We start from the raw sequence: 22,154 nt of genomic DNA on the forward strand, positions 1-22,154 counted from the left end.
GGCCCACCTGCACACGTGGGCGGAGCTACAAACAGAAAATCAGTTTTCACCCATTCATGTCAATGGAAAAAATGTAAAAAGCTGCCATTCTCACAGTAATTCCAACTATAAAACACTTTCTATGACACTATAACCACTAGGGACATCGTTTCTATTCTACCACGGACACCATACATATAGAGTTTGTATGTTCTAACTGTGTTTGTAACTGTTTCCTTCATGCACCCCAGTTCATAATGTTATTACATTACATGAGTACTCACATATGCTGAACTAGGAACACAGGTTCCATTCTGAACCGGGAAAAAACTGCATGGAGTTTCTTTTCAACCTGAGTTTCCACATATTGAGTTGTTTAAATCAATACTGAAACTTTTGGATGCCACTTATTCCAACAGATCTTCCTTTTCAGTTTAAGAGATTGCAAATTCCACTGAGACTTGCATTCTCTATCACAATCAACAAATCACAGGGACAGACTATTACATACTGTGGAGTGGATTTAGGATCCCCCTGTTTTTCCCATGGACAACTCTATGTTGCTTGCTCAAGGGTGGGTTCACCCAAGAATTTATATGTTCTTGCTCCTGGAGGTGAAACTAAAAATGTTGTTTCTAATCAAGTTTTGTGTTAGTTGTATTGTATTCATTTTGTCAAATATTTCACATTGTAATTTGAATATTGTACTTTTTATAAAGCTGTTAAAAAATAATTTCATTCACCACTATAAAGTATCTTTATTTGAATCCATTTACAGTGTTATTGCTATAATTAAATACCCGTGCAACGCCGGGGCATCAGCTAGTAAGGGATAAAACTAGATGTTTTATGTAAAACTTCTTTTATACACGTTTATACCCAAAACAGAACAATAACCATTTGCACATAAAACTACCTTAACGGAAGTATTTATTATTATTTATTTAAAAATGTATATACCGTATATTACCTATACAGGCATAACATGACAAACATACATAACACTCCTAAAAATGGTTAATAAGCATCAAAAATGTTCAAATCCAGTGTGAATATAAAATTTCAACTCGAAAAAGCCTTTTTAACATTTTCTTAAAATTCAGTCTAGCAGCACAAACGCAAAATTCCTGGCAGGGTATTCCACAGCTTTACACCCGCTACCGACAACACGGTCGACCCATCTTAATGTGGGAGATTAACATCTTACCTTCCCAACATAATTTCATACTGTTTTCTGACCCTAAACTTCTTTTAGGCTGATAAATTTTTTTTTAAAAAACCTCTTGGAAAACAGCAGGAGAGACTTGGTACAAAGTCTGATGAATTATGACGGAAAGACTTTGAATTGGACACTTCGTTGTATTGGTAAAAGTGCAACTGCTTCAATACTGGTGTTTTATGAGTCATTCTAGAAGTACCCGCAATCAATCCAGCTGCAGAGATAATCAACATCTGGAATGCCCCCATTTTCACTTTTGCAGCTCCCTAATATAGGTCTTTTACTAAGGCGCTTGACGATTAAGCGCATGCTATATGCTAACGCGTCCAGTATATTCTATCGACGCTTTAGTGTTTAGCACGTGCTAATATTTAGAACTCGCTAAATCGGCTGGTAAAAGAGGGGGATAGTGAATCTGCTTAAGTACTCTGCTTAAGTACTCTGCTTAAGTAATCTGCTTAAGTACTCTGCTTAAGTAATCTGCTTAAGATCAATGCCTGCACACTTTGAAATTCATAATTTGGCAACATAGGCTACAATCTATCAACATCTTTAACTACAAATATCCCACCTGTATTGTTTTCAATACTTCTTTCTCCACAGTCAAGCATCTATCCAAACACACTCCTAGAATGGTCATCTCGTGGGTTTTGTAAATCTCCAATCACTCCTCCATCACAAAAACACTTTCCATCTCAAAGTTATCCCATCGATTTTTCACCATCATCACCTCTGTCTTATTCACATTTAATTCCAGTTCATGATCACCCATCCACTTCACAATCCTCTTCATCTATACTTGCAAACGTCTCCCAGCACTTTGGGAGAAAAAACATATATCACCAGCATAAAGACTTTACCCCCAACTGTTGAAACATTGCCCCCAAAGCAGACATGTATATATTAAAAAGGATTGCGGAAAGTGCCAGGAACTCCCCTCCAGTGGCGTACCAAGGGGGGTGGCGGACCGCACCGGGTGCAGCCTTAGAGGGGATGCACAGCCGGCCCGGTCCCTATCACGCTCCCTCCCTCCTTACTGCCTCACTTCTTACTTAAGGTGACCGACCGTCCTGTTGTTCGGACCCACCGCTTCGGGACGCCGAAATGTCCCGTTTTCAGGGACAGCATCCCGAAGCTGTGTGAGGGGACAAGGGATCATCGATCGCTTCCCCTCCCGCGCTAAAGCCTACCTCCCTCCTTCCCTCCCTACAGCGCCAAAATGGTCAGGGGGGGCCGCTAGGTCCGGAATCACCCTCCCTATTCTCAGGGCCGGCATTAGGGGATGGCAAGGGGGCCCCGCGAATTAGGCAGCTCTCTTAGCTGCCATCAGCCCTGCCTTTGTAAAGCTAAACTGGACGGTAAAAGCAAAGAGATACGCCGCGGGACTTTTCCACTTGCCTGCATCGCTCGAAGTTCTGCCGCTCTCGATCCCGCCCCTTAAAAACAGGAAGTCACTTCAGAAGGGGTGGGATCTAGAGCGGCAGAACTTCGAGCAATGCAGGCAAGTGGAAAAGTCCCGCGGCGTCTGTCTTTGCTTTTACCGTCCAGACCATGGGAAAGGAAGGAAGGAGGGAGGGAGAGAAAGGAAGGAGAGGAGATGCCAGATAATGGAGGGGAGGGGGAGTTGGAAGGAGAGGAAAAATATGCCAGGGCATGGAGAGAAAGAGATGCCTGGGCATGGGAGAGGGAAGGAGATAGAGATGCCAGACCATGGGGTGGAGTGGGAAGGAAGGAAAGGAGAAGAGAGAGATTCCAGGAGACAGAAAAATAGAGAGGGGGTGAAACTGAAATGAATCATGTACAAAGGAGACAGTTTATGGAAGGAGCATAGAAAGAGGAAAGATACCATATGGAACAGAGAGTGGGCAGGGACACTGGATGGAAAGGACAGAAAGGGCAGAGAATAGAAGGGACGAGACAGAGGATGAACAGTAGATGGAAGGGGTAGAGAGAGAGACAGACACTGGAAGTGTGGGGGAGAGGAGGGACAGACGCTGAATGGAAGAGTGGGGGATAGGAAGGACAGATGCTGAATGGAAGTGTGGGGGATAGGAGGGACAGACGCTGAATGAAAGTGAGGGGGAGAGGGGGGCAGACTGAATGGAAGTGGAGGGAGAGGGGGAGCAGACGCTGGAAGGAAGTGTGGAGGAGAAAGAAAAAAGGGCACATGCTGGATTGAGGGAAGAGGATAGAGTTAGATACTGGAAGGGTTGAGGGAAAAAGGTGGCGAGCTGTAGGTAGACAGTAAAAAAGGAAATTGATGAAAGAGTAGTAAGAACGTAATCTAGATGGATGCAGAAAATAAATTGAAAAGGAAAATGAGGGAAGAAAGGGATTGCAGAAGAGAAATGTGGGAGAGGGAAGGAGAGGAGAGAGATGCCAGACCAATGGGGGTGAAATGAGAGATGGAAGGGGGAGGCATACAGTTTCTGGAAGGGGCATAGAAGGAGAGAAGATGCCATATAGGGGCAGAGAGATGGCAGACATGGATGGAAGGAAGAGAGTAACAAGAAGATGAGGAAAGCAGAAACCAGAGAAGACAAAGGTAGAACAAAAATTTTCTATTTATTTATTGCTTTAGGAGACATGTGTCACTGTTTCTGTGGTGTTGCATTGTATGCAAAGTCCAGCTTCTTGCTGGTTCAATTTAACCATTGTCTATGTATTTCTATTTTATCCCCCCTTTTACAAAACTGTGGAGCGTTTTTTAGCGCCAGCCGTGGTGGTAGCTGGTCTGATGCTCAGAATTCCATGAGCGTCAGAGCTGTTACCACCGTGGCTAAAATCCACACTTAAGTTTTGTAAAAGGGGGAGGGGTTAGTTTGTGATGACATTTCATACTAGGCAAAGGTGTTTTCTGTGTTCTGTGTGTTCGAAAGACATGGTTTTCTGTTGGGATTACGGTGTAGGATTGATCTGTACTAGTCTGGCTTGTCTAGTTTTACAATAGGTGTATTGATGTTGTACTACTCACTGCAGTATGTAAGATGCTGCCTTTTCCTAGATACTCATGTGTGACGTGTGGCTTGTTACTAAAAATCATGTTTTTTGTACAGACGGGGGGAGGGGGGGTGCCTAAAAATGATGGGACCAGGGTGTCACATATGCTAGGTACACCACTGCTCCCCTCTTAATCTCAACCTCTTTACACCTCTAAACTTTATTTTTCTACTGTGTCAAGCTCTTAAAATACTTTAAATAAACAGAAGGTGTCCGTACCAGTCTCCTTTAGCCCTAATGACTGTGCATGAAAAATCACACCAAAATTGGCGTTTTCTAGGCTTTCTGAGTCTCCTTAAAGTTCCCAGCATTCTCTGGGCCAGTTCTTAAGGAGAATGTACATCCTTCTTAAGGAGGATGCAATCCTATTGTTTGCGTCCCCACCGCGGCACACCAAAGGATCCTTGCTTGGGTCTTTCCTGCCCCCAGACCATGTGTAATATTAAAATTTTCATTCCTCCGAGCCTAATACCCCAAACTGTGGCTTCCTTTACTACTTGGGCTGTCCTTGGGGCTTCCGTATATGCACAGCCTGTAAAGTCATTCCTACCACTCCTCCTTACTGCTAAATGAGCCTTCAGCAGCTTGGAAACAGAGCCTCGTGTCATGCGGCCCTCATCTGCAGACGCCTCCTGATGCCTCTTCAAACCTAGAGACCTCCCAAGTAAGAAAAAAATATTTACCTATAGGTTACACAACCATAAATATAATAACTGTGAAGGGGATAAAATTATCTAGTCTGGGAGTCGTTAATACGTGGGACAGAATACTCCCGAGTCCTGACAGTGTCAAAGCTAGTGAGCATGCTCTCACAGAGGAGACAAAATCCGAGACCCCTAAGCACTAGAAAACAGAGAGTGTAGTGGCCCCCTCCAGCTGGGGCTGAACCTCCTCCCTGGGATCAGAGAAGGGTCTCAGCTGTAGGTGTCAGTATGGACAGCAGTGATTCCGCTTAAGGCTTTACTGATCCTTAGGATATGAGAGGTTTTAGGTCCCAGATGATGGAGCAGAGGTTTCTGAGATCAGCTTAACTCAGGAGACCTGAGGAGAACAAATAAGAGATGGGAGGTTAGTTCTCAAACTTCTCAATAAGATCTAGATTTATTTTGCACAGTCTGACCCCTCTTCTCAACCCCATCCCATAGCAGGCCAGATCTACCAATCAGTGTGTCCATTCGTTTCCCTCTTGGTCTGATTTTCTATATCACCTTCTTATGTTGTGAAAAATGTGTTAGGAAAGCCTGCTTTATAGATGAGGGATATTCTAAACAGAGCTTCCCCCCTCCCCATGTTTACTGCCCAATTGTATGATGGGCAAAGAATGCCAAAGATATATGATGTGCACAGGCATGCTTCCATGTGAATTCTATGTAGAAAACCACTCTGGGTATACCGGTATATTGCAAAGCCCCCCCCCCCCCCAACCATATCCAAATTTCCAAGTTTATTAAAGATTTGTTATCCCACCATAATCAGAGCTATTAAATACAAAGTCCCTGGGTGCATTCTAGACAGATATTCTCCTGGGCGTATTCTGCACATGGTCCCACACTAAATATATGTTGAATGGTTCCTGTTCCTCTGACTGCTCAAATACTATCATTTTTCTGTATTCAGAGGGAAACCGAGAGCAAACAAAACAGAACTGCAGATCTGTACAAGACGTAGGCAAAATTTATCGTGACAAAAAATAATTATTTGCAAACCCTTTTACCAATCAAGGGACCCGACACAGTCCGTGTTTCGGACAAACCTTCGTCAGGGGTCCATGGTAAAAAAGGGGGGAATAACAAAAAAAGTCACAAAAAATTGTGGAGTAGCAGCAAAGTATAAGCGACGTCAAAATTCACCACTGCAAAAAGCCGTCGCAAAAAAGGGAAACCATCAGGCACAGTCACTCGCAATCTCTGCTCAAAGATTATTTACCTTCATTGGGAGGAATCCTAAGCTGAGTTGTACCTGAAAGAAATAAGAAAAACAATTCAGAATTATTCACTTTGACAGAGCATTTTCATTAGTTTAGATACAAAGAGTAAGATCTGGAAATGGAGCATGTGAAGATTTATACCCATGACCAGGAGGCGCCTCAGCCAATCAGCAAACTCTCTAAGTCACCACCCATAACAAATAGTGATTATTACATCATGAAGTTCCAACCAATAACTGCAAGAGTTTAACAAAGACAGATGACCCAAACCAATGCGATGCTGTCTAAGACATCAAAGTGCCCGACCTTACCCACTCCTTTTACAGAGGATTCTGATGTGTATGGGGGTAATTCTATAAACTGGTACCAAGATGTAGCTACCACAAAGAACCATGCATAGTGCCAAATCTATAACAGCAACTGGGTTCAAAGATGCCGATATAGGATCAGAGTGTGAGCACTGGTGGCACGATCATTTAAGAGCATCAACTTATGTCAAGAGCAGGTGTAAGTGGAAGCAACAAAGTACGCCAAGGTATGATCAGAATCGATAGTATTCTCTAAGTTGCACATGTTTCAGAGACGTCCAAGGCCCATCCATCTTCCATCCCATGTGTACATCCCTCTCACATTTACACTCCAAGTGACTTAGGAGCAAATGTACTGTAATAGGACAACTCCTAGTATTACATGAGTAAATGCCAAATATCGGCGCCAATCCATGTTTAAAGGCTGTCATTCTATGGGATACACATGGGATTAGCAACTAAGTTTAGGACCCAGTTAATGCAATTGTCTTACACCTATTTCTGGAGGGCTGATAGGACAGTGATAGGAGTCTAGAAGCCTTCAGTGTCTGACTCCCATCATATGGCTGTGAGCGTGGTTACCTTTAGGAGTGATGGTGGCAGTAACAGGAGAGGTGACATTATCTGGTTGTGACTGCAGTTACCTTTCTTACTCTTCAAATAAATGATGAGTCCAACTGTGATGAACACAGCCCCCAACACGAACCCCACGATCCCCGTTAGCAGCTTGCTCCTTGCAGACTCTGAGGTCTCAGGCTCTGTATAAAACACACAAGAAAACAGAAGAAACAGTCCACCGCAGTTCAATCACCCCAGCATCAGCAGCGGGGACAATGGAGACACAAGAAAAAATCAAATGTAATCAACAAACTTTATTTGCATCAATACAAATTTCAATGACATGGGCCATGTTTCAGCCTCAGGAGTCACAGTGAACTGGGTATGGCCCTGCCCTTATCTAGTGATGCAGAAATCCGATATGAACTTCATTGTGACTGAAGAGGCAGGTTCTACAGCGAAACACGGCTACTGGGGGAGTGGGATGTTGTGGGGGGGGGGGGGTCACTTAATGGCAGGAAAGGTTTCCTGCAGGTCTGAGCTGTCAAGCCTTACTTTCCTGTCAATGCCTGAGCCAATCAGCACTCAGGCACTGATCAGAAAATAAGGCAATGACAACTCAGACCTGTTGGCAAATTTTGACAGCAAATGTGGCACAATGAGGTTAGAGAGTCACTCGGTGATTATAGAGAATCACAAGATTTGCTCATTTTAATATTAATGACCTCGTACTAGGTTTCAAGGTTTTATTAAAATTTGATTTAATCGCTTATATAATTTCTAAGCGAGTCTACAATATATATAAAAAAGAGTATGAACATGATAAAAATGCCATTAACAATACCATTAATACTTACAAAAAAAAACCCAAAAAACAAATTACAAAAAAACATCAACTAATAATTGGCATATTAAAAAGGGAATAAATGAGACAGACAGACGGGAGAGAAAAGGAAATAGGGTTGGAAATACAATTTGGATAGGAATGAAAGACAAATAAGGAAAAAATCAAAAGGAAAGGGCTCGTTGCTCCTTAATTCCTTAAGGGAGTTAAAAAGGATACTGTATTACATCTGCATGGCAGTATCAGAGAGTGCTAGAAAAGCTCAGGAAAGACCATGGTAAGCCGTTTTAATAACCCGTCACTAATATATAAGCACGATAATCCAGCTGGTACCGGTCTAGCGAACACGTTAAAGGCAGATTTTAGTTTTCAGAATCTGTCGCTCAGTGATTTATTTAAATAAAAATAATTTTATTCACATAAATTAGTCTCCTGAAAATTGTCCACTCTCAGTGCCCTTTGGGGGCAGGCCTGAAACTCCCCACATTAGAGCAGCATCTTTGGGGACTTTTCACCCATGACCTCTGCACAAATTTTCATAGAGAAGGTGAATTGTTTTACTTTGGAAATACCTGGGTTTAGGGTATGTGCAGGAAATAATTTGCTTGAATCTAGGGAAAAGGGGTGTCCAGGAAAACAGGATGCATTGGGCTGGACCACCCAGAGATGTGGAAATCACTCCTACTTCCACCGCTAGGCCACCAGTGATAACTTACAGTAAAAAAACTTACAGTAAAAAAACAAGTTATTGCAGCCTATATATTAGCAAATGTAGGTAAGAGCATACCTTTATATTAAACTTGCAGCAATGTGTTCCTGCTGTTAAGAATGAAAAAAAAAAAAAAAAAAAAAAAAAAAAAAAAAAAAACCCAGTTATATTTCTCAACATAGTCTCCATTAAGGGCTGTACACTTTGTCCAATTTTTCCATCCCATCAGAAAAATAAGTTTTTGTCAAATTTAAAAAAATATTTGTTTCACTTATTTATGTCTACCAAAATATTCAAACCACCCTCGTGTGACTTGGGGAGGGAGATTCAGGGGCCACTGTGGTGGTTGGGAGAGCCACCAGACCACCATGGGTTGGGCTAATGCTCGGTGGGAGGGGGTATTTTGGGGGAAACTGGAGCAGGGTGGTTGGGTTGTTGGAAGAGAAGCACCTCTAGGCACCTCTCCATGAACTCTTCCAATGCTACCCAGACCTGGCATTAAATTTCCAATCAGCCTCTTTTCTTTAAGGAATTGCGCATTTCAATGTAAATAATTGATTTGCATTTCCCCATTTCACTTCATTCAGGATTTTATAAACCGTCTCTTCTCCACATGGAAGAGCCCTAATCTCGTTACCCTTTCCTCTTTTGAGACTCGTTACGTCCCCTTAATCCTTTTGGTCTCTCCCTTCTCTGAATCACTTCTAATTCATCTGTATCCGTTTTAAGATCCAGAGATCAGAACTATACATGGTGTTCAAGATACGGTTGCACCAGAGGGTGATACAGAGGCCTCAGGATATTTTCTCTGTTTGGAACCACAATATGAAAGTGAAGAGTGAGGGTCCGAGTTCATTATGTTCAGTCCTAAGGACATAAACGTTCACATCCCTCTCCTCGTGAGAGAAGACCCAGAACCCTCCGTGCTGCTGAGAATGGGGGATAGGAGGCTACACTCCTAATAGGACACTGGGGGGATAATTTTATAAATGATTTTCTTTATACAAAGCTTGTAGTGAACATATAAAAGACCTCATGAATTTCTCCCACTCCTACAAGTGCACCTAGTAACTTTTACTCAAACTTTTACACGACCTGACATTCTGTGTGTTCAGGAGCTTAGTTTGGCCAAAGTGGTGGAGTCAGGGGAGTTGGCAGACACCTAATTTGGAAGGGGCCAAGGTGGGTGGGCAAAGGAACCCCAACCACCGCTCTCTGCCTGGCATCTCTTCCCCTGCCCTGCATTCGATCTGGGTGCAGAACATCTACCCCATGTGATTCAGCTGTCAACTACCACCCCTCCTCCCAAGATAATCCAGATTTCAATTCCCCCCCGCCATAATTGTACCTTATAAACACCACTTTGCCAGTAGTGAGCAGTGTATGATGGTAGCTGCTCAGCATCAGCTCACAGCCTTCTCTCTGATGTAATTTCCTGTTTCAGCATAGATGGGCCTAAGTCACTGCAGGAGAAGTGGTATTAAAAAGTAGGCGAGGGGAACTTCTCAACTGGTGTGACTTGGGGATCCCTGAAAATGACATCATACGTCTTCAGCAACTAGGTGGGCCACTGTCAGTTGATAAAGACTCACTTCCACGAAACCTTTAAAATAATCTCCCAACCTAGGGGACCCGCTATAAAGTTATAACCCAAATATAGAGAAGGGGGGAGGGTCTCTTACCCCACTCCATCCTGAGAGGCTGCTGCAGGCTGCTGTGCTCCACCTCACACGTGTAGGTGTCTCCGTGTTCCGGGACCGTCTCCAGTATCGCATCCACCCGATAGGTCCAGTCTCCGTTCTGTAAGAGCTCCGCATATACCACGCTGCTCTCTTCCACCCCATTCCTCAGCCACTTCACCTGAATCTCGGAGGGGAAGAATCCGCTGACGATGCAGACCAGGAGGCTCTGGTGCTCCAGACCGAAGGACTTCGTAGGGGTGATTTTAACTTTGGGAGGGACTGTAAGACAGACATACCGGCATGGGGAGAGGCAGATATGGTCTGGGACTCCACAGAAATTCATAATAGAGAGAGAAATCCTGGAAGAATCCTGGTTGAATGCCTGAGCTGGGTGGATCCAGGGTTGCTTTCACAGTACCTTAGATGGGCCTAGATGTTTCTGCCTGCCCAGTTTGGGTTCAGACCTTTCCTCCCAGCAACCACAGGCCAACAGCAAGGGGTCCTATATGCTGCCGGCAGTTGATCCGGAAGCCTTCCCTCTGACATATTTGCATCAGAGCTGACACGGAGACAAAATTTTTTCACTGCCCCAGTCTTTGTCCCATTCTTGCAAGATCTGCATTAACTGCACAAGCGTCGAACACTTATGATTTTAAAGTGTTCGAGGCTTGTGCAGATAAGGACAGAGCTTGCAGGAATTGGACAAGGACAGGGACAGAATTTGCAGGGATGAGATGGAAAATTGAGTCCCTGAGTCAATGCTTCTGAGGCAGCCATCAGGCTGGGGGGTGGGGGAGGGAGGGAGAATGTATTGCATGTGTTGGGGGGTGGAAAGGAAGGAAGGAGTCTGCTGCACAGGCTGTGGAGAAGAAGGGGAAAGAGAGAGAGATGTCTGCCCACTTTGGGCTTAGACTGGCTCAAAACTGGCTATCTGGGTTTGCCACTGTTATCAGTTAATGGTGAGCTCCAGAGTGAGGCTGGAATAGGGTTTAATGACTGCAAGGTTTGATAGGCTGACAAAGTGACCAGAGTAGAAAAAGGGGGGGGGGGAGGGAGGAGGTTGAAATGAAGGGTTGAAGGTGCCTGATGCAACCCTGGCTGTAATTCAGCTACAGGCCATAATTGAGCAGGGTAAAGAAGTAAAGGGGAATGGCGGTGGCCAGAGGGGTACAGGGTGACAGGTGCAGTGGCAGAGGGGCACAATGGTACCGTACCTGTCTTTAGGAAGGGAGGGGTGAGAGGTGGAGCATTTAAGAGGGAGAATGTTTTTTGGCTTTTCCATTTGATTAGTGAGGGAATGCCCTTGAACAGAGTTCCCCTTTGACCACCAGGGGCAGAAGAGACCCCAGGCCCTGAACCCCCTAACTGCGCTTGCTAGAAATTAAAGCTCTGGGAATCTCTTTCACTTCCTGGTGGGAGGGGGCTGTCTCTTTCTCTTGGGGGGGGAGTGCTGTCTATCAGTCTCTTTTGTTTCATACTCCTGATTTTATATTCCCACCCCTAGGTGTGAGGAGGGGCTTTGCACGGCTTTTCTTTCCGGCTGACCTCGGAGCTGTCTCTAGATGGGTCGAGGGAGGGGGGTCTCGGCCCTGCCTGTCTCTCCTGTGCTGTCACTGCTCTCACCTCTCCAATCCACAGGGACGGGTTTATCCTCGTAGTTGGGTTTGCAGAATGTCTCCACCATAGCCCGTCTGTCCTCCAGGTACGCTGTGTCGTTGTTCCACTGATCCGCCTGCCACACCCCCCGCTCCGTCCTGCCCACAAAGTGCCCGATGTCGCTGTCGAAGTACACAAACTCCTCCCGGTTAATGAACTCCCGATGCAGGAAGCGCATCCCCTGCCCGCCGTCTCCGAAGTGACACTCGGCCTTCCACTGATAGAGGAAAACCGCTGCAGGAAAGAGAGAGAGAGAGACTGTAACACCCTGAGAGACTTAGAAAGCAAAAGAAAGAGACGCCGACCGACCCAGCACAGTTTCGGAGAGAGAAAAGAGACTCACCCCGAGAGACAGCAAGAGGCCACATGTTAACATCCTGAGAGAGAGAGAGAGAGACTGCCACACACTCCGACGACTAGAGGAAGAGAGAAAAGAGACACCTCCAGACAGACCTAAAGAGAGAAGGAGTCCCATCTGTTCTGTTTGACATTTATATTTTGATCTATTTTAGGGTTTGGCCTTAGGCCAGATGCAATTTGATTTTATTATGTAATTGTGCAATTTGTTTTCTAGTGTATTTTTGGATTGATTTCTACGAAAAATATTATGTCTGATTTTGTATGTTATTATGTAACTTGCCCTGGATGAACAAACAAACAGACCAAATTTCTTTACCCCAAACGATCAGACATGGGGACAGGAGGAAATTTAGCTGGTCTCTGAGAAAAAGGAATTTGCAGTCGTCTCTTATTAATGAACCAAATCAGAAAATGCTTTTAGAAATTGCCACAGGCCTTAGATTCACCACTTGTGAATTTCAGGTTTATTTAAAATGTGATTATATTGCTTACAATACACCTTAAAACGGGGTACATTATTATAAAATAAGGATGCATATCAACCCATACAAGGACCAACATGATACAATAGGGTGTGGGTTGAATGTCAATAAATAAAGGAAGAGAAGCTTATAAAGGATTGACAGGGGGAATCTCTGATGTCTCCTGAGTTGTATATTTCTTTAAAAAGTTTTTGTTCTTCTTTACCGCCATAATCGTGTGACTTCCAGGCGGTTCCCATTGAAGAGAGCTGGACAATCAGTGAGTTACAATATGCAGAATCTTAAAATACAGCAAATTACAATGTACAGTTTATTAAAATTACAACCTTATACGCAACAGTGGACATATTTGAAGTAATAGAATTGGATTTAGTGTTTGGTGTAGTTACTCTTTAGATGAAAGGGTAGAGTATGCCATAGCTGCAGAGCAGAAATGGTGAATATTTCGTTTCTTCGCGTATTTATGACTTTGAAGGAGGGAATTACAAGTAAATTGTGCTCTGCAGATCGTAAAGTTCTCAATGGTGTATATGGCATTAATGCTGTAACTTTGATAGTCGTATTTTAAAGCAAAGCAAAATTATTTAAATGGCAACCAGTGGGCATTCTGTAGAAGGGGCATCAGATGATCAAATGTGTTGGAATTAGTGAAGAGTTTTATAGCTGCATTCTTGATTAACTGTAAACGTCTTCGTTGGATCTGGGTGACGTCTTTATATAGCCAGTTGCAATGATGGGCCACATCTGGCCTTCAGCATTGAATTTCTAGGTTTATAGAGTCAGCTGGTTAAGTGCAATATTCAACCCCTCCCCCCCCTTTCTACCGCATCGGAGCACCATCAGAGCATTTAGCGGAGTAGAAACCTCTACCGCACTTTAGTAAAAGAAGGCTTTTATCAGCTGACAGGATTGACTTTCATGTGAGCTTTTGTGTGCTGACATTGCTGCCATCATCTGAAACTAAACATGTCTAAGATTGAGCTGCTCCTCTTTCCTCCTAAACCCTCTCCCTGGATTGGCCACTGTGAGAACGGGCTACTGGGCTTGGTGGCCCATTGGTCTGACCCAGGAAGCATTACTTTTTAACCTGATTCTACCTTGTTGCACAGATAAACAGACCCGGATCCCTTTTTGTACAAGGACAATATTTCCTTTATTAAAAGCATAAAAATGGGAGATGCTGCACTTTCTCCAATGGCCACAAAGTGTCAGTATTGTCATTTTTATGGAGCTCAGGTTCCTGTTTTCAGAGAAGAGAGACTCCCAGGCTGAGAATAATCACAAGAGGCAAGGCAGGTAGAGAAAGACAGACAGACAGAGAGACCCAGAAACTCACAAATCCAACCAAAACATTGAGCTTCTCCCTTACACACCACACACGCAAAGCATACACACATCCCATGCACATCATTCCAAGACAGTAGAGTTGCTTAGTAATATTTTACTGCTAATAAATCACTTTTTAAGTAAGGCATTATTTTTCACAATAACCTACCTAGACTAGTAAGTACTTGTAACTTATTCCTGTTTCCTAATGAAACTAGTGGCAGTTTTCTTTTAATATTGGAAAATAACTTACCCAACACTGGTTATTCATTACTTTTGAAAGTAATATATTACTAGTGATATGTTGCCACTAATATATTACTGTTACTATTACTTTTCTAAAACTTTCTTTCAATTTCTTTCCTTTCAGATTCTGAATTATTGTCTTTGTTATCTCCTCATAAACCATAAGATGTAACTCAGTAATATATTACTTACACATCCCCCCCAACACACAAATACAGTCTCTTCCAGCCCCACATATCACCCCCCTCCTCGATTTTTAAGTGGAGAGTCCTGTAATGAGCAATGTCAGGTCTCGGCACTATCACCATCAGATGTTTCCTGACCTCTTATCTTAGAGCCCCAAAATGATCTTTATCTGATGGTGGTGGGTTCTCTGCGCTGTCACGTCTAGAAATATCATGACCCCAAACCCCTCTCGGATCCTTACCTGGAGGGTCCCAGCAATGAATTATGTGGGTTCTCAGCACAGTCAGGATCACTATAAGAAGTGCCAGACTGCAGCTTCCAGCTCCAGGCGCTCGGACAGAGACCATCATGATCTCAAAGAAGTGACTGAAGCCAGCAGAACGCTTTTCCTGGGTGAGACTAGCACTCAGCCCCCACTGACACCAGCACACCAGTAAATCTCCTCCCCTGAAACACCGGAGAGAAGTGTGTGAGCCAATCATGTTCTGAGCCTCAGCTACATCATCGGTTACCAGGCAGAGAGAAGTGCCAGGGTTACTGAGAGCCTGGAGTGTGTGCTTTGGACGGACACTTAGGTGTCACACAAAGAAGACCTTTTGTCTAGATCTAAGTTCTTGGAATCCTCTCTAGAGAATATTGTTAAAAGGGCTACTTTGTTAGTCTCTTTTAACAAGTTAGAAAAGAAGATATTGGCATTGAAGAGTTCAAAAGGTGGAGTTTGCCTGAGTAGATGGGGGAGAGGGGTGCTCCATGTTAACCCCGATAAAATCGGCCATAAGAACATTGCACTCTTGGTGGTAGTCACAGATGACACCAAATAAGCAGAAAAGAACTGGGACCAGGATCACGGAGTAGCATAAGAACCTCGAAAACTCCTAAAGAGAAGCCAAAGCTATCACCAGCCAAGATGGCGGAGCATCCCACTTCATTCACCATTCCCGCTGGAGTACAGTTACCAGATATCTGGGAAATCCCAAACATGTCCTCTTTTTACAGGACTTTTCAGGTGACCAAGGAGAGGGAGGGGGGGATTTCCAAAACCTTGACTTTGTCTAGGTTTTGGTGGGCCCTTTGCACAGGGCCACATCTGGAGAGCCTATAAGCATGCGTAGATGTGATGATGTTGCATGCATACGCGCATGCATAGATTATAATCATGTCCCTTCCACGCATGTGCGGAGGACCTCCAGATGTGGCCCCGAACTCAGGGAAGAAGAGATAAAATTCAAGTGGAGGTGGGCATGGGGGTTTAGCGAGGCAAGGCTGGGGGCAGAGACAGAATAGGATGGGGCTGCGGATGCAGCAGGTAGGGGCTATATGTGCTCTTCTTTTTACAGACAAAATCTGGTAACCCCTAAGCTGGAGAGTGGACTCAAAAGATAACTATATATATATCAGCTGCATTAGCAAACCAACTACAGTGGACAAAATGAATGAAAAAGTCAACTCTCAAAATTGGCAATTCTCAGAGGTGGAGCAGTGGTTATCCATGCAGGAGGATAATAGCGCCAATATGGCAAATCAGATCACTGCACTGAGGAAGGAAACCTCTGAATCGTAAGATAAGATTGAGGAGCAGGAAAACAGAACTCGGTATAATAACTTACATTTAGTGGGTCTGTCTGAGTGTGTTAAAGATGGTGATTTATACCAAATCTTCAGCAGCTGGCTCCTGGAGAAGCTGGGCTTCTGCAGAGACAGTATCATTTCCTTTTATCTACTGGTTAAACTGGTAAAACTTTTAAAGTGATGGTGGTACAGACAGCAGTGAATGCTCTGGATCTTAGCTACTGCAGGAAGCTTTGGGTTGATCTTTAGGTTGTGGGGAAAACACTGTTCAATCTAAGCTGAGCGGGGGTCCTCTGCCTCCAGTCCTGGAAGTAGGGGGTGCTATCACATTTTCAATATTATTGGACAAGTTCTGCAGGACTTCAGAGAACCTGCCTCTCTCAAGCAACTGAAAACACAATAATGAAGTAGCACCTCCTACTGGTAGTAGTTCAGTTGCAGGACTCCTGCTCAGCTTAGAGGGAACAAGTGGTGGGGAGATGTCCAGCAACTCCTCTGGATCACAACTGATCTGCTCTGCTGATCCTGAGACACTGCAGCTCCTCACTGGTCCTTAAATGGATCTGATTCTCGTGGGGAAGAGGTAAAACCCGGATCCCCTTAACTGAGATTTGTGGGCACCTCTGCAGCTTTAAGTAGCCTTTTGTTCTGCTTAATATTAAGCAGTAGACAAATTAGGCAGTTGCCTACAGCAGCAACCTCTGCAAAAAAACCCAGAGAGGCGGAGACACTCGAGGAGCCATCAGAGTGAAATTTACTCACAAGGAAGGTCATTTCCTCTACTTCTCTTAGTTTTGTGTTTATCTTGTAAACTTATCTGTTAAGGGCAATGTATTAAGCAAATTAAATTATGCAGCATAATTTCCAAGTAGCCCATTTACCTGGGTTATTAGCCACGTTCCCGGCGAATGGTCTTTAGAAATTGCCCTCATTACACATCACCTACCCAATAAAGTTTAATATTCAAACTGTGAATCCATCTCTGCATTTTTTCAGGATGTTAAGGGATGTTGGGACCATCAGAATTGTTGAGTTTAATTAGGAAAATCTCAACGGGGGAGGGGGGGACCTCTGGACTCACGAGCCCTGTTTGACTGTCCCAACTTATCAGAAGTGTTTTGTTCAGTCTGACCCCATTTGCAAAGCCACAGCACCTGGTTTCATAAGAAACAAACCTCCCTTGCCTAAAGCTCTGCAGTTACTTCCACTTGGCTTTCAGGATTTTGTGGTGACTGACCTGTTACTGTGTTTATATTGCAAGAGGTCCCATCCCCAAAGAGCAGACCTTACTTTACTGATGACCAATTTAGGACTCAAGAAGATGGATGTCAGAGTGATCCTAGATAGTTCCTGTTTTATTCCAATCATGAGGTGGGACTTTACATTTTAAAATAAACCTCTTCCCTCTCTCTCAAAGAAAGAAGCAATAATCGTTTGCTTATGTAGGTAATACAACCAGAGTGTAACATCTTTCTGTGCTTATAAGATTTGTGGTATGTACATGATTTCTTTGTAAGAAAAGTCACCGATTAATTAAATATGGTATTAAAAGATTTTATTTCTCAAGGAAATTTTTTCTGAAGCTGATACAAAATTTTACTTTTAAGTAATGAACGTATTTCAAAACTAAGAATATTAGCCATCGATTCTTAAAGATGGAAAATGTTTCCCTTTCCCTTAGTTTGTGAATAAATTAAGCTGATGTCTTACACTAACTAGATACAGGTACTTTTTCATATGTGAACCCCAGCAAACAATGTGACCAAATACTTTGATGTTACTTTAAAAACTGTTATCAGGAAGACTTTAGTTTAAAACATCAGATACGTATAATGACCCTTTTTAATACAGCCTGTGTTATTACGTTCAAATTCTGATTATTGCTATGAATTGTAATTTCAGGTGTAAAGTCTCCCTTACCTGGGTCAAGAAACCTGCTCCAGCTAAGTGTGAGTGTTTAAATGTTTCTTTTATTCAGTTTCTTCCTCGCTCAAGTGAAATCTTTAAAAGTTTCTTTTTCCTCAGTACTCTGGGGCTCATTTTCAAAAAGGATAAATATCCAAAAAGTGGCATACAGGGGTAGACAGATGTTTTTCTTGGCCAACCCTTCCAATTCGCTACTTTTAAAACCTAGACTGATATCTACGCTGTTCATCTGTAGTTTGTCTAAATCTCAAGGGGGTGTGTTAGAGGCTTGGTTTGGGCGAGACTAGGATGGGCTTATGATATGGATATTTATCTGCAATTATCAAACATTTTAAGAACACGTCTAGGGCACGAGAAGACGTTTGGGGCTAGACCTGTTTTAATAATGAATAAATACCAATAAGGTGTCCTAGCAGACCAGACGACCACTGGAGGGATGTAAGAAAGACCCCTCCACATTCCCCCATTGATCACTGAGCCGCTCACATCCCCCAAAGAGGTGAATGAAACAGGTGACGCAGTCAACCATAGAGATGAGAACTTAGGAGGTCCATATCCCACTCTAACTACCACACTTATGGTGGAATATGTGAGCCTTCCAAAGGACACCCAAATCCCTCTGTACCTACGTATACCTGCAGGTATAAAGTAGAGAATGACATGGTGACAAAATTCATCACTGTTCCCGTCCCCGCGGATAACCGTGGGAAACCATCTTCATGTCATTCTTTAAGGAGAGAGGGAAGAATCAGAGTATAATTGGGCACAATCACTGACCCGCAAGCTTTGCTTTGAAGAATGCTGGTGTAGAAGGACCGAGGTTGAAATAGACACTAGAAAATGACATGGGATTATTTCCCGCGGTTATCCGCGGAGACGGTGATGAATTTTGTCACCGTGTCATTCTCTAGTATAAAGGCTATTGGTGTGGTATACAGTTGGGTCCAGTGGGTTTTGGGTGGGTTTTGGAGGGCTTGCCATACACTCTAAGTGGGTTATGATGAGATGTGTTCCTGAGACCTGTTATGTGACGTTCACTGCAATGTCCCCACCGCTCAGCTGGAATGTCTGTGTGGTCAGTCTAGTATAAATGCTGGCCCTTCCTACATCCCAAAGGTTTGTTTTGTACGTTTTTCATTTGGATGTGGGATTGATTGTTTTGGTTTTTTTTTATGGTTCAAAACGATAGATATCAGAGGGAGAACTCACACAGGTATCTTCTATATATATAAAATCGGAGGTATGTATGTGTGTGTGTATGTGCCGCGATCACGCAAAAACGGCTTGACCGATTTGAACGAAACTTGGTATGCAGATCCCTCACTACCTGGGGTGATATGTTCTGGGGGTCTCGCGGCCCACCTGCACACGTGGGCGGAGCTACAAACAGAAAATCATATTTCACCCATTCATGTCAATGGAAAGGATGTAAAAAGCTGCCATTCTCACAGTAATTCCAACTATAAAACACTTTCTATGACACTATAACCACTAGGGACATCGTTTCTATTCTACCACGGACACCATACATATAGAGTTTGTATGTTCTAACTGTGTTTGTAACTGTTTCCTTCATGCACCCCAGTTCATAATGTTATTACATTACATGAGTACTCACATATGCTGAACTAGGAACACAGGTTCCATTCTGAACCGGGAAAAAACTGCATGGAGTTTCTTTTCAACCTGAGTTTCCACATATTGAGTTGTTTAAATCAATACTGAAACTTTTGGATGCCACTTATTCCAACAGATCTTCCTTTTCAGTTTAAGAGATTGCAAATTCCAGTGAGACTTGCATTCTCTATCACAATCAACAAATCACATGGACAGACTATTACATACTGTGGAGTGGATTTAGGATCCCCCTGTTTTTCCCATGGACAACTCTATGTTGCTTGCTCAAGGGTGGGTTCACCCAAGAATTTATATGTTCTGGCTCCTGGAGGTGAAACTAAAAATGTTGTTTCTAATCAAGTTTTGTGTTAGTTGTATTGTATTCATTTTGTCAAATATTTCACATTGTAATTTGAATATTGTACTTTTTATAAAGCTGTTAAAAAATAATTTCATTCACCACTATAAAGTATCTTTATTTGAATCCATTTACAGTGTTATTGCTATAATTAAATACCCGTGCAACGCCGGGGCATCAGCTAGTAAGGGATAAAACTAGATGTTTTATGTAAAACTTCTTTTATACACGTTCATACCCAAAACAGAACAATAACCATTTGCACATAAAACTACCTTAACGGAAGTATTTATTATTATTTATTTAAAAATGTATATACCGTATATTACCTATACAGGCATAACATGACAAACATACATAACACTCCTAAAAATGGTTAATAAGCATCAAAAATGTTCAAATCCAGTGGGAATATAAAATTTCAACTCGAAAAAGCCTTTTTAACATTTTCTTAAAATTCAGTCTAGCAGCACAAATGCAAAATTCCTGGCAGGGTATTCCACAGCTTTACACCCGCTACCGACAACACGGTCGACCCATCTTAATGTGGGAGATTAACATCTTACCTTCCCAACATAATTTCATACTGTTTTCTGACCCTAAACTTCTTTTCAGTTGATAAATTTGTTTATAAAAAAACAAAAAACCTCTTGGAAAACAGCAGGAGAGACTTGGTACAAAGTCTGATGAATTATGACGGAAAGACTTTGAATTGGACTCTTCGTTGTATTGGTAAAAGAGCAACTGCTTCAATACTGGTGTTTTATGAGTCATTCTAGAAGTACCCGCAATCAATCCAGCTGCAGAGATAATCAACATCTGGAATGCCCCCATTTTCACTTTTGCAGCTCCCTAATATAGGTCTTTTACTAAGGCGCTTGACGATTAAGCGTATGCTAAATGCTAACGCGTCCAGTATATTCTATCGACGCTTTAGTGTTTAGCACGTGCTAATATTTAGAACTCGCTAAATCGGCTGGTAAAAGAGGGGGATAGTGAATCTGCTTAAGTACTCTGCTTAAGTAATCTGCTTAAGATCAATGCCTGCACACTTTGAAATTCATAATTTGGCAACATAGGCTACAATCTATCAACATCTTTAACTGCAAATATCCCACCTGTATTGTTTTCAATACTTCTTTCTCCACAGTCAAGCATCTATCCAAACACACTCCTAGAATGGTCATCTCGTGGGTTTTGTAAATCTCCAATCACTCCTCCATCACAAAAACACTTTCCATCTCAAAGTTATCCCATCGATTTTTCACCATCATCACCTCTGTCTTATTCACATTTAATTCCAGTTCATGATCACCCATCCACTTCACAATCCTCTTCATCTATACTTGCAAACGTCTCCCAGCACTTTGGGAGAAAAAACATATATCACCAGCATAAAGACTTTACCCCCAACTGTTGAAACATTGCCCCCAAAGCAGACATGTATATATTAAAAAGGATTGCGGAAAGTGCCAGGAACTCCCCTCCAGTGGCGTACCAAGGGGGTGGCGGACCGCACCGGGTGCAGCCTTAGAGGGGATGCACAGCCGGCCCGGTCCCTATCACGCTCCCTCCCTCCTTACTGCCTCACTTCTTACTTAAGGTGACCGACCGTCCCGTTGTCCGGACCCACCGCTTCGGGACGCCGAAATGTCCCGTTTTCAGGGACAGCATCCCGAAGCTGTGCGAGGGGACAAGGGATCATCGATCGCTTCCCCTCCCGCGCTAAAGCCTACCTCCCTCCTTCCCTCCCTACAGCGCCGAAATGGTCAGGGGGGGGGCCGCTAGGTCCGGAATCACCCTCCCTATTCTCAGGGCCGGCATTAGAGGATGGCAAGGGGGCCCCGCGAATTAGGCAGCTCTCTTAGCTGCCATCAGCCCTGCCTTCGTCTGCGCTGGTAAAGCTAAACTGGACGGTAAAAGCAATGAGATACGCCACGGGACTTTTCCACTTGCCTGCATCGCTCAAAGTTCTGCCGCTCTCGATCCCGCCCCTTAAAAACAGGAAGTCACTTCAGAAGGGGTGGGATCTAGAGCGGCAGAACTTCGAGCAATGCAGGCAAGTGGAAAAGTCCCGCGGCGTCTGTCTTTGCTTTTACCGTCCAGACCATGGGAAAGGAAGGAAGGAGGGAGGGAGAGAAAGGAAGGAGAGGAGATGCCAGATAATGGAGGGGAGGGGGAGTTGGAAGGAGAGGAAAAATA

The 22,154-nt window shown here is 43.4% G+C and overlaps 1 protein-coding gene and 1 long non-coding RNA gene across 2 annotated transcripts; both read right to left on the bottom strand.

The window, feature by feature from the left end:
- Positions 1–717: 717 nt before the first annotated feature.
- LOC117350542 lies at positions 718–21,578 on the bottom strand. The gene is made up of 2 exons (XR_004537270.1): positions 20,593–21,578; positions 718–1,259 (listed from the first exon to the last, which is right to left on the bottom strand). It is a non-coding gene; the product is annotated as an uncharacterized LOC117350542 (long non-coding RNA).
- Positions 4,228–14,865, bottom strand: LOC117350541 (H-2 class II histocompatibility antigen, E-S beta chain-like). Its single transcript, XM_033924854.1, has 6 exons — positions 14,724–14,865; positions 11,850–12,116; positions 10,227–10,505; positions 7,078–7,191; positions 6,125–6,157; positions 4,228–5,239 (listed from the first exon to the last, which is right to left on the bottom strand). Exons 1-6 carry the CDS (start codon positions 14,830–14,832, stop codon positions 5,226–5,228), a joined length of 816 nt encoding a protein of 271 aa, XP_033780745.1. The 5' UTR covers positions 14,833–14,865; the 3' UTR covers positions 4,228–5,225.
- Positions 21,579–22,154: the final 576 nt, after the last annotated feature.

The sequence above is a fragment of the Geotrypetes seraphini genome, chromosome 16 (assembly GCF_902459505.1).
Source record: "Geotrypetes seraphini chromosome 16, aGeoSer1.1, whole genome shotgun sequence".
Classification (NCBI taxonomy): Eukaryota; Metazoa; Chordata; class Amphibia; order Gymnophiona; family Dermophiidae; genus Geotrypetes; species Geotrypetes seraphini.

Excerpts from the sequence above, each read along its gene's own strand:
- LOC117350541 (XM_033924854.1), bottom strand. The coding sequence starts at position 14,832 with ATGATGGTCTCTGTCCGAGCGCCTGGAGCTGGAAGCTGCAGTCTGGCA. Across the intron at positions 12,117-14,723 it reads TCATTGCTGGGACCCTCCAG|CGGTTTTCCTCTATCAGTGG; the intron begins GTAAGGATCCGA and ends TCTTTCCTGCAG. Across the intron at positions 6,158-7,077 it reads TTATTTGAAGAGTAAGAAAG|GTACAACTCAGCTTAGGATT; the intron begins GTAACTGCAGTC and ends TATTTCTTTCAG.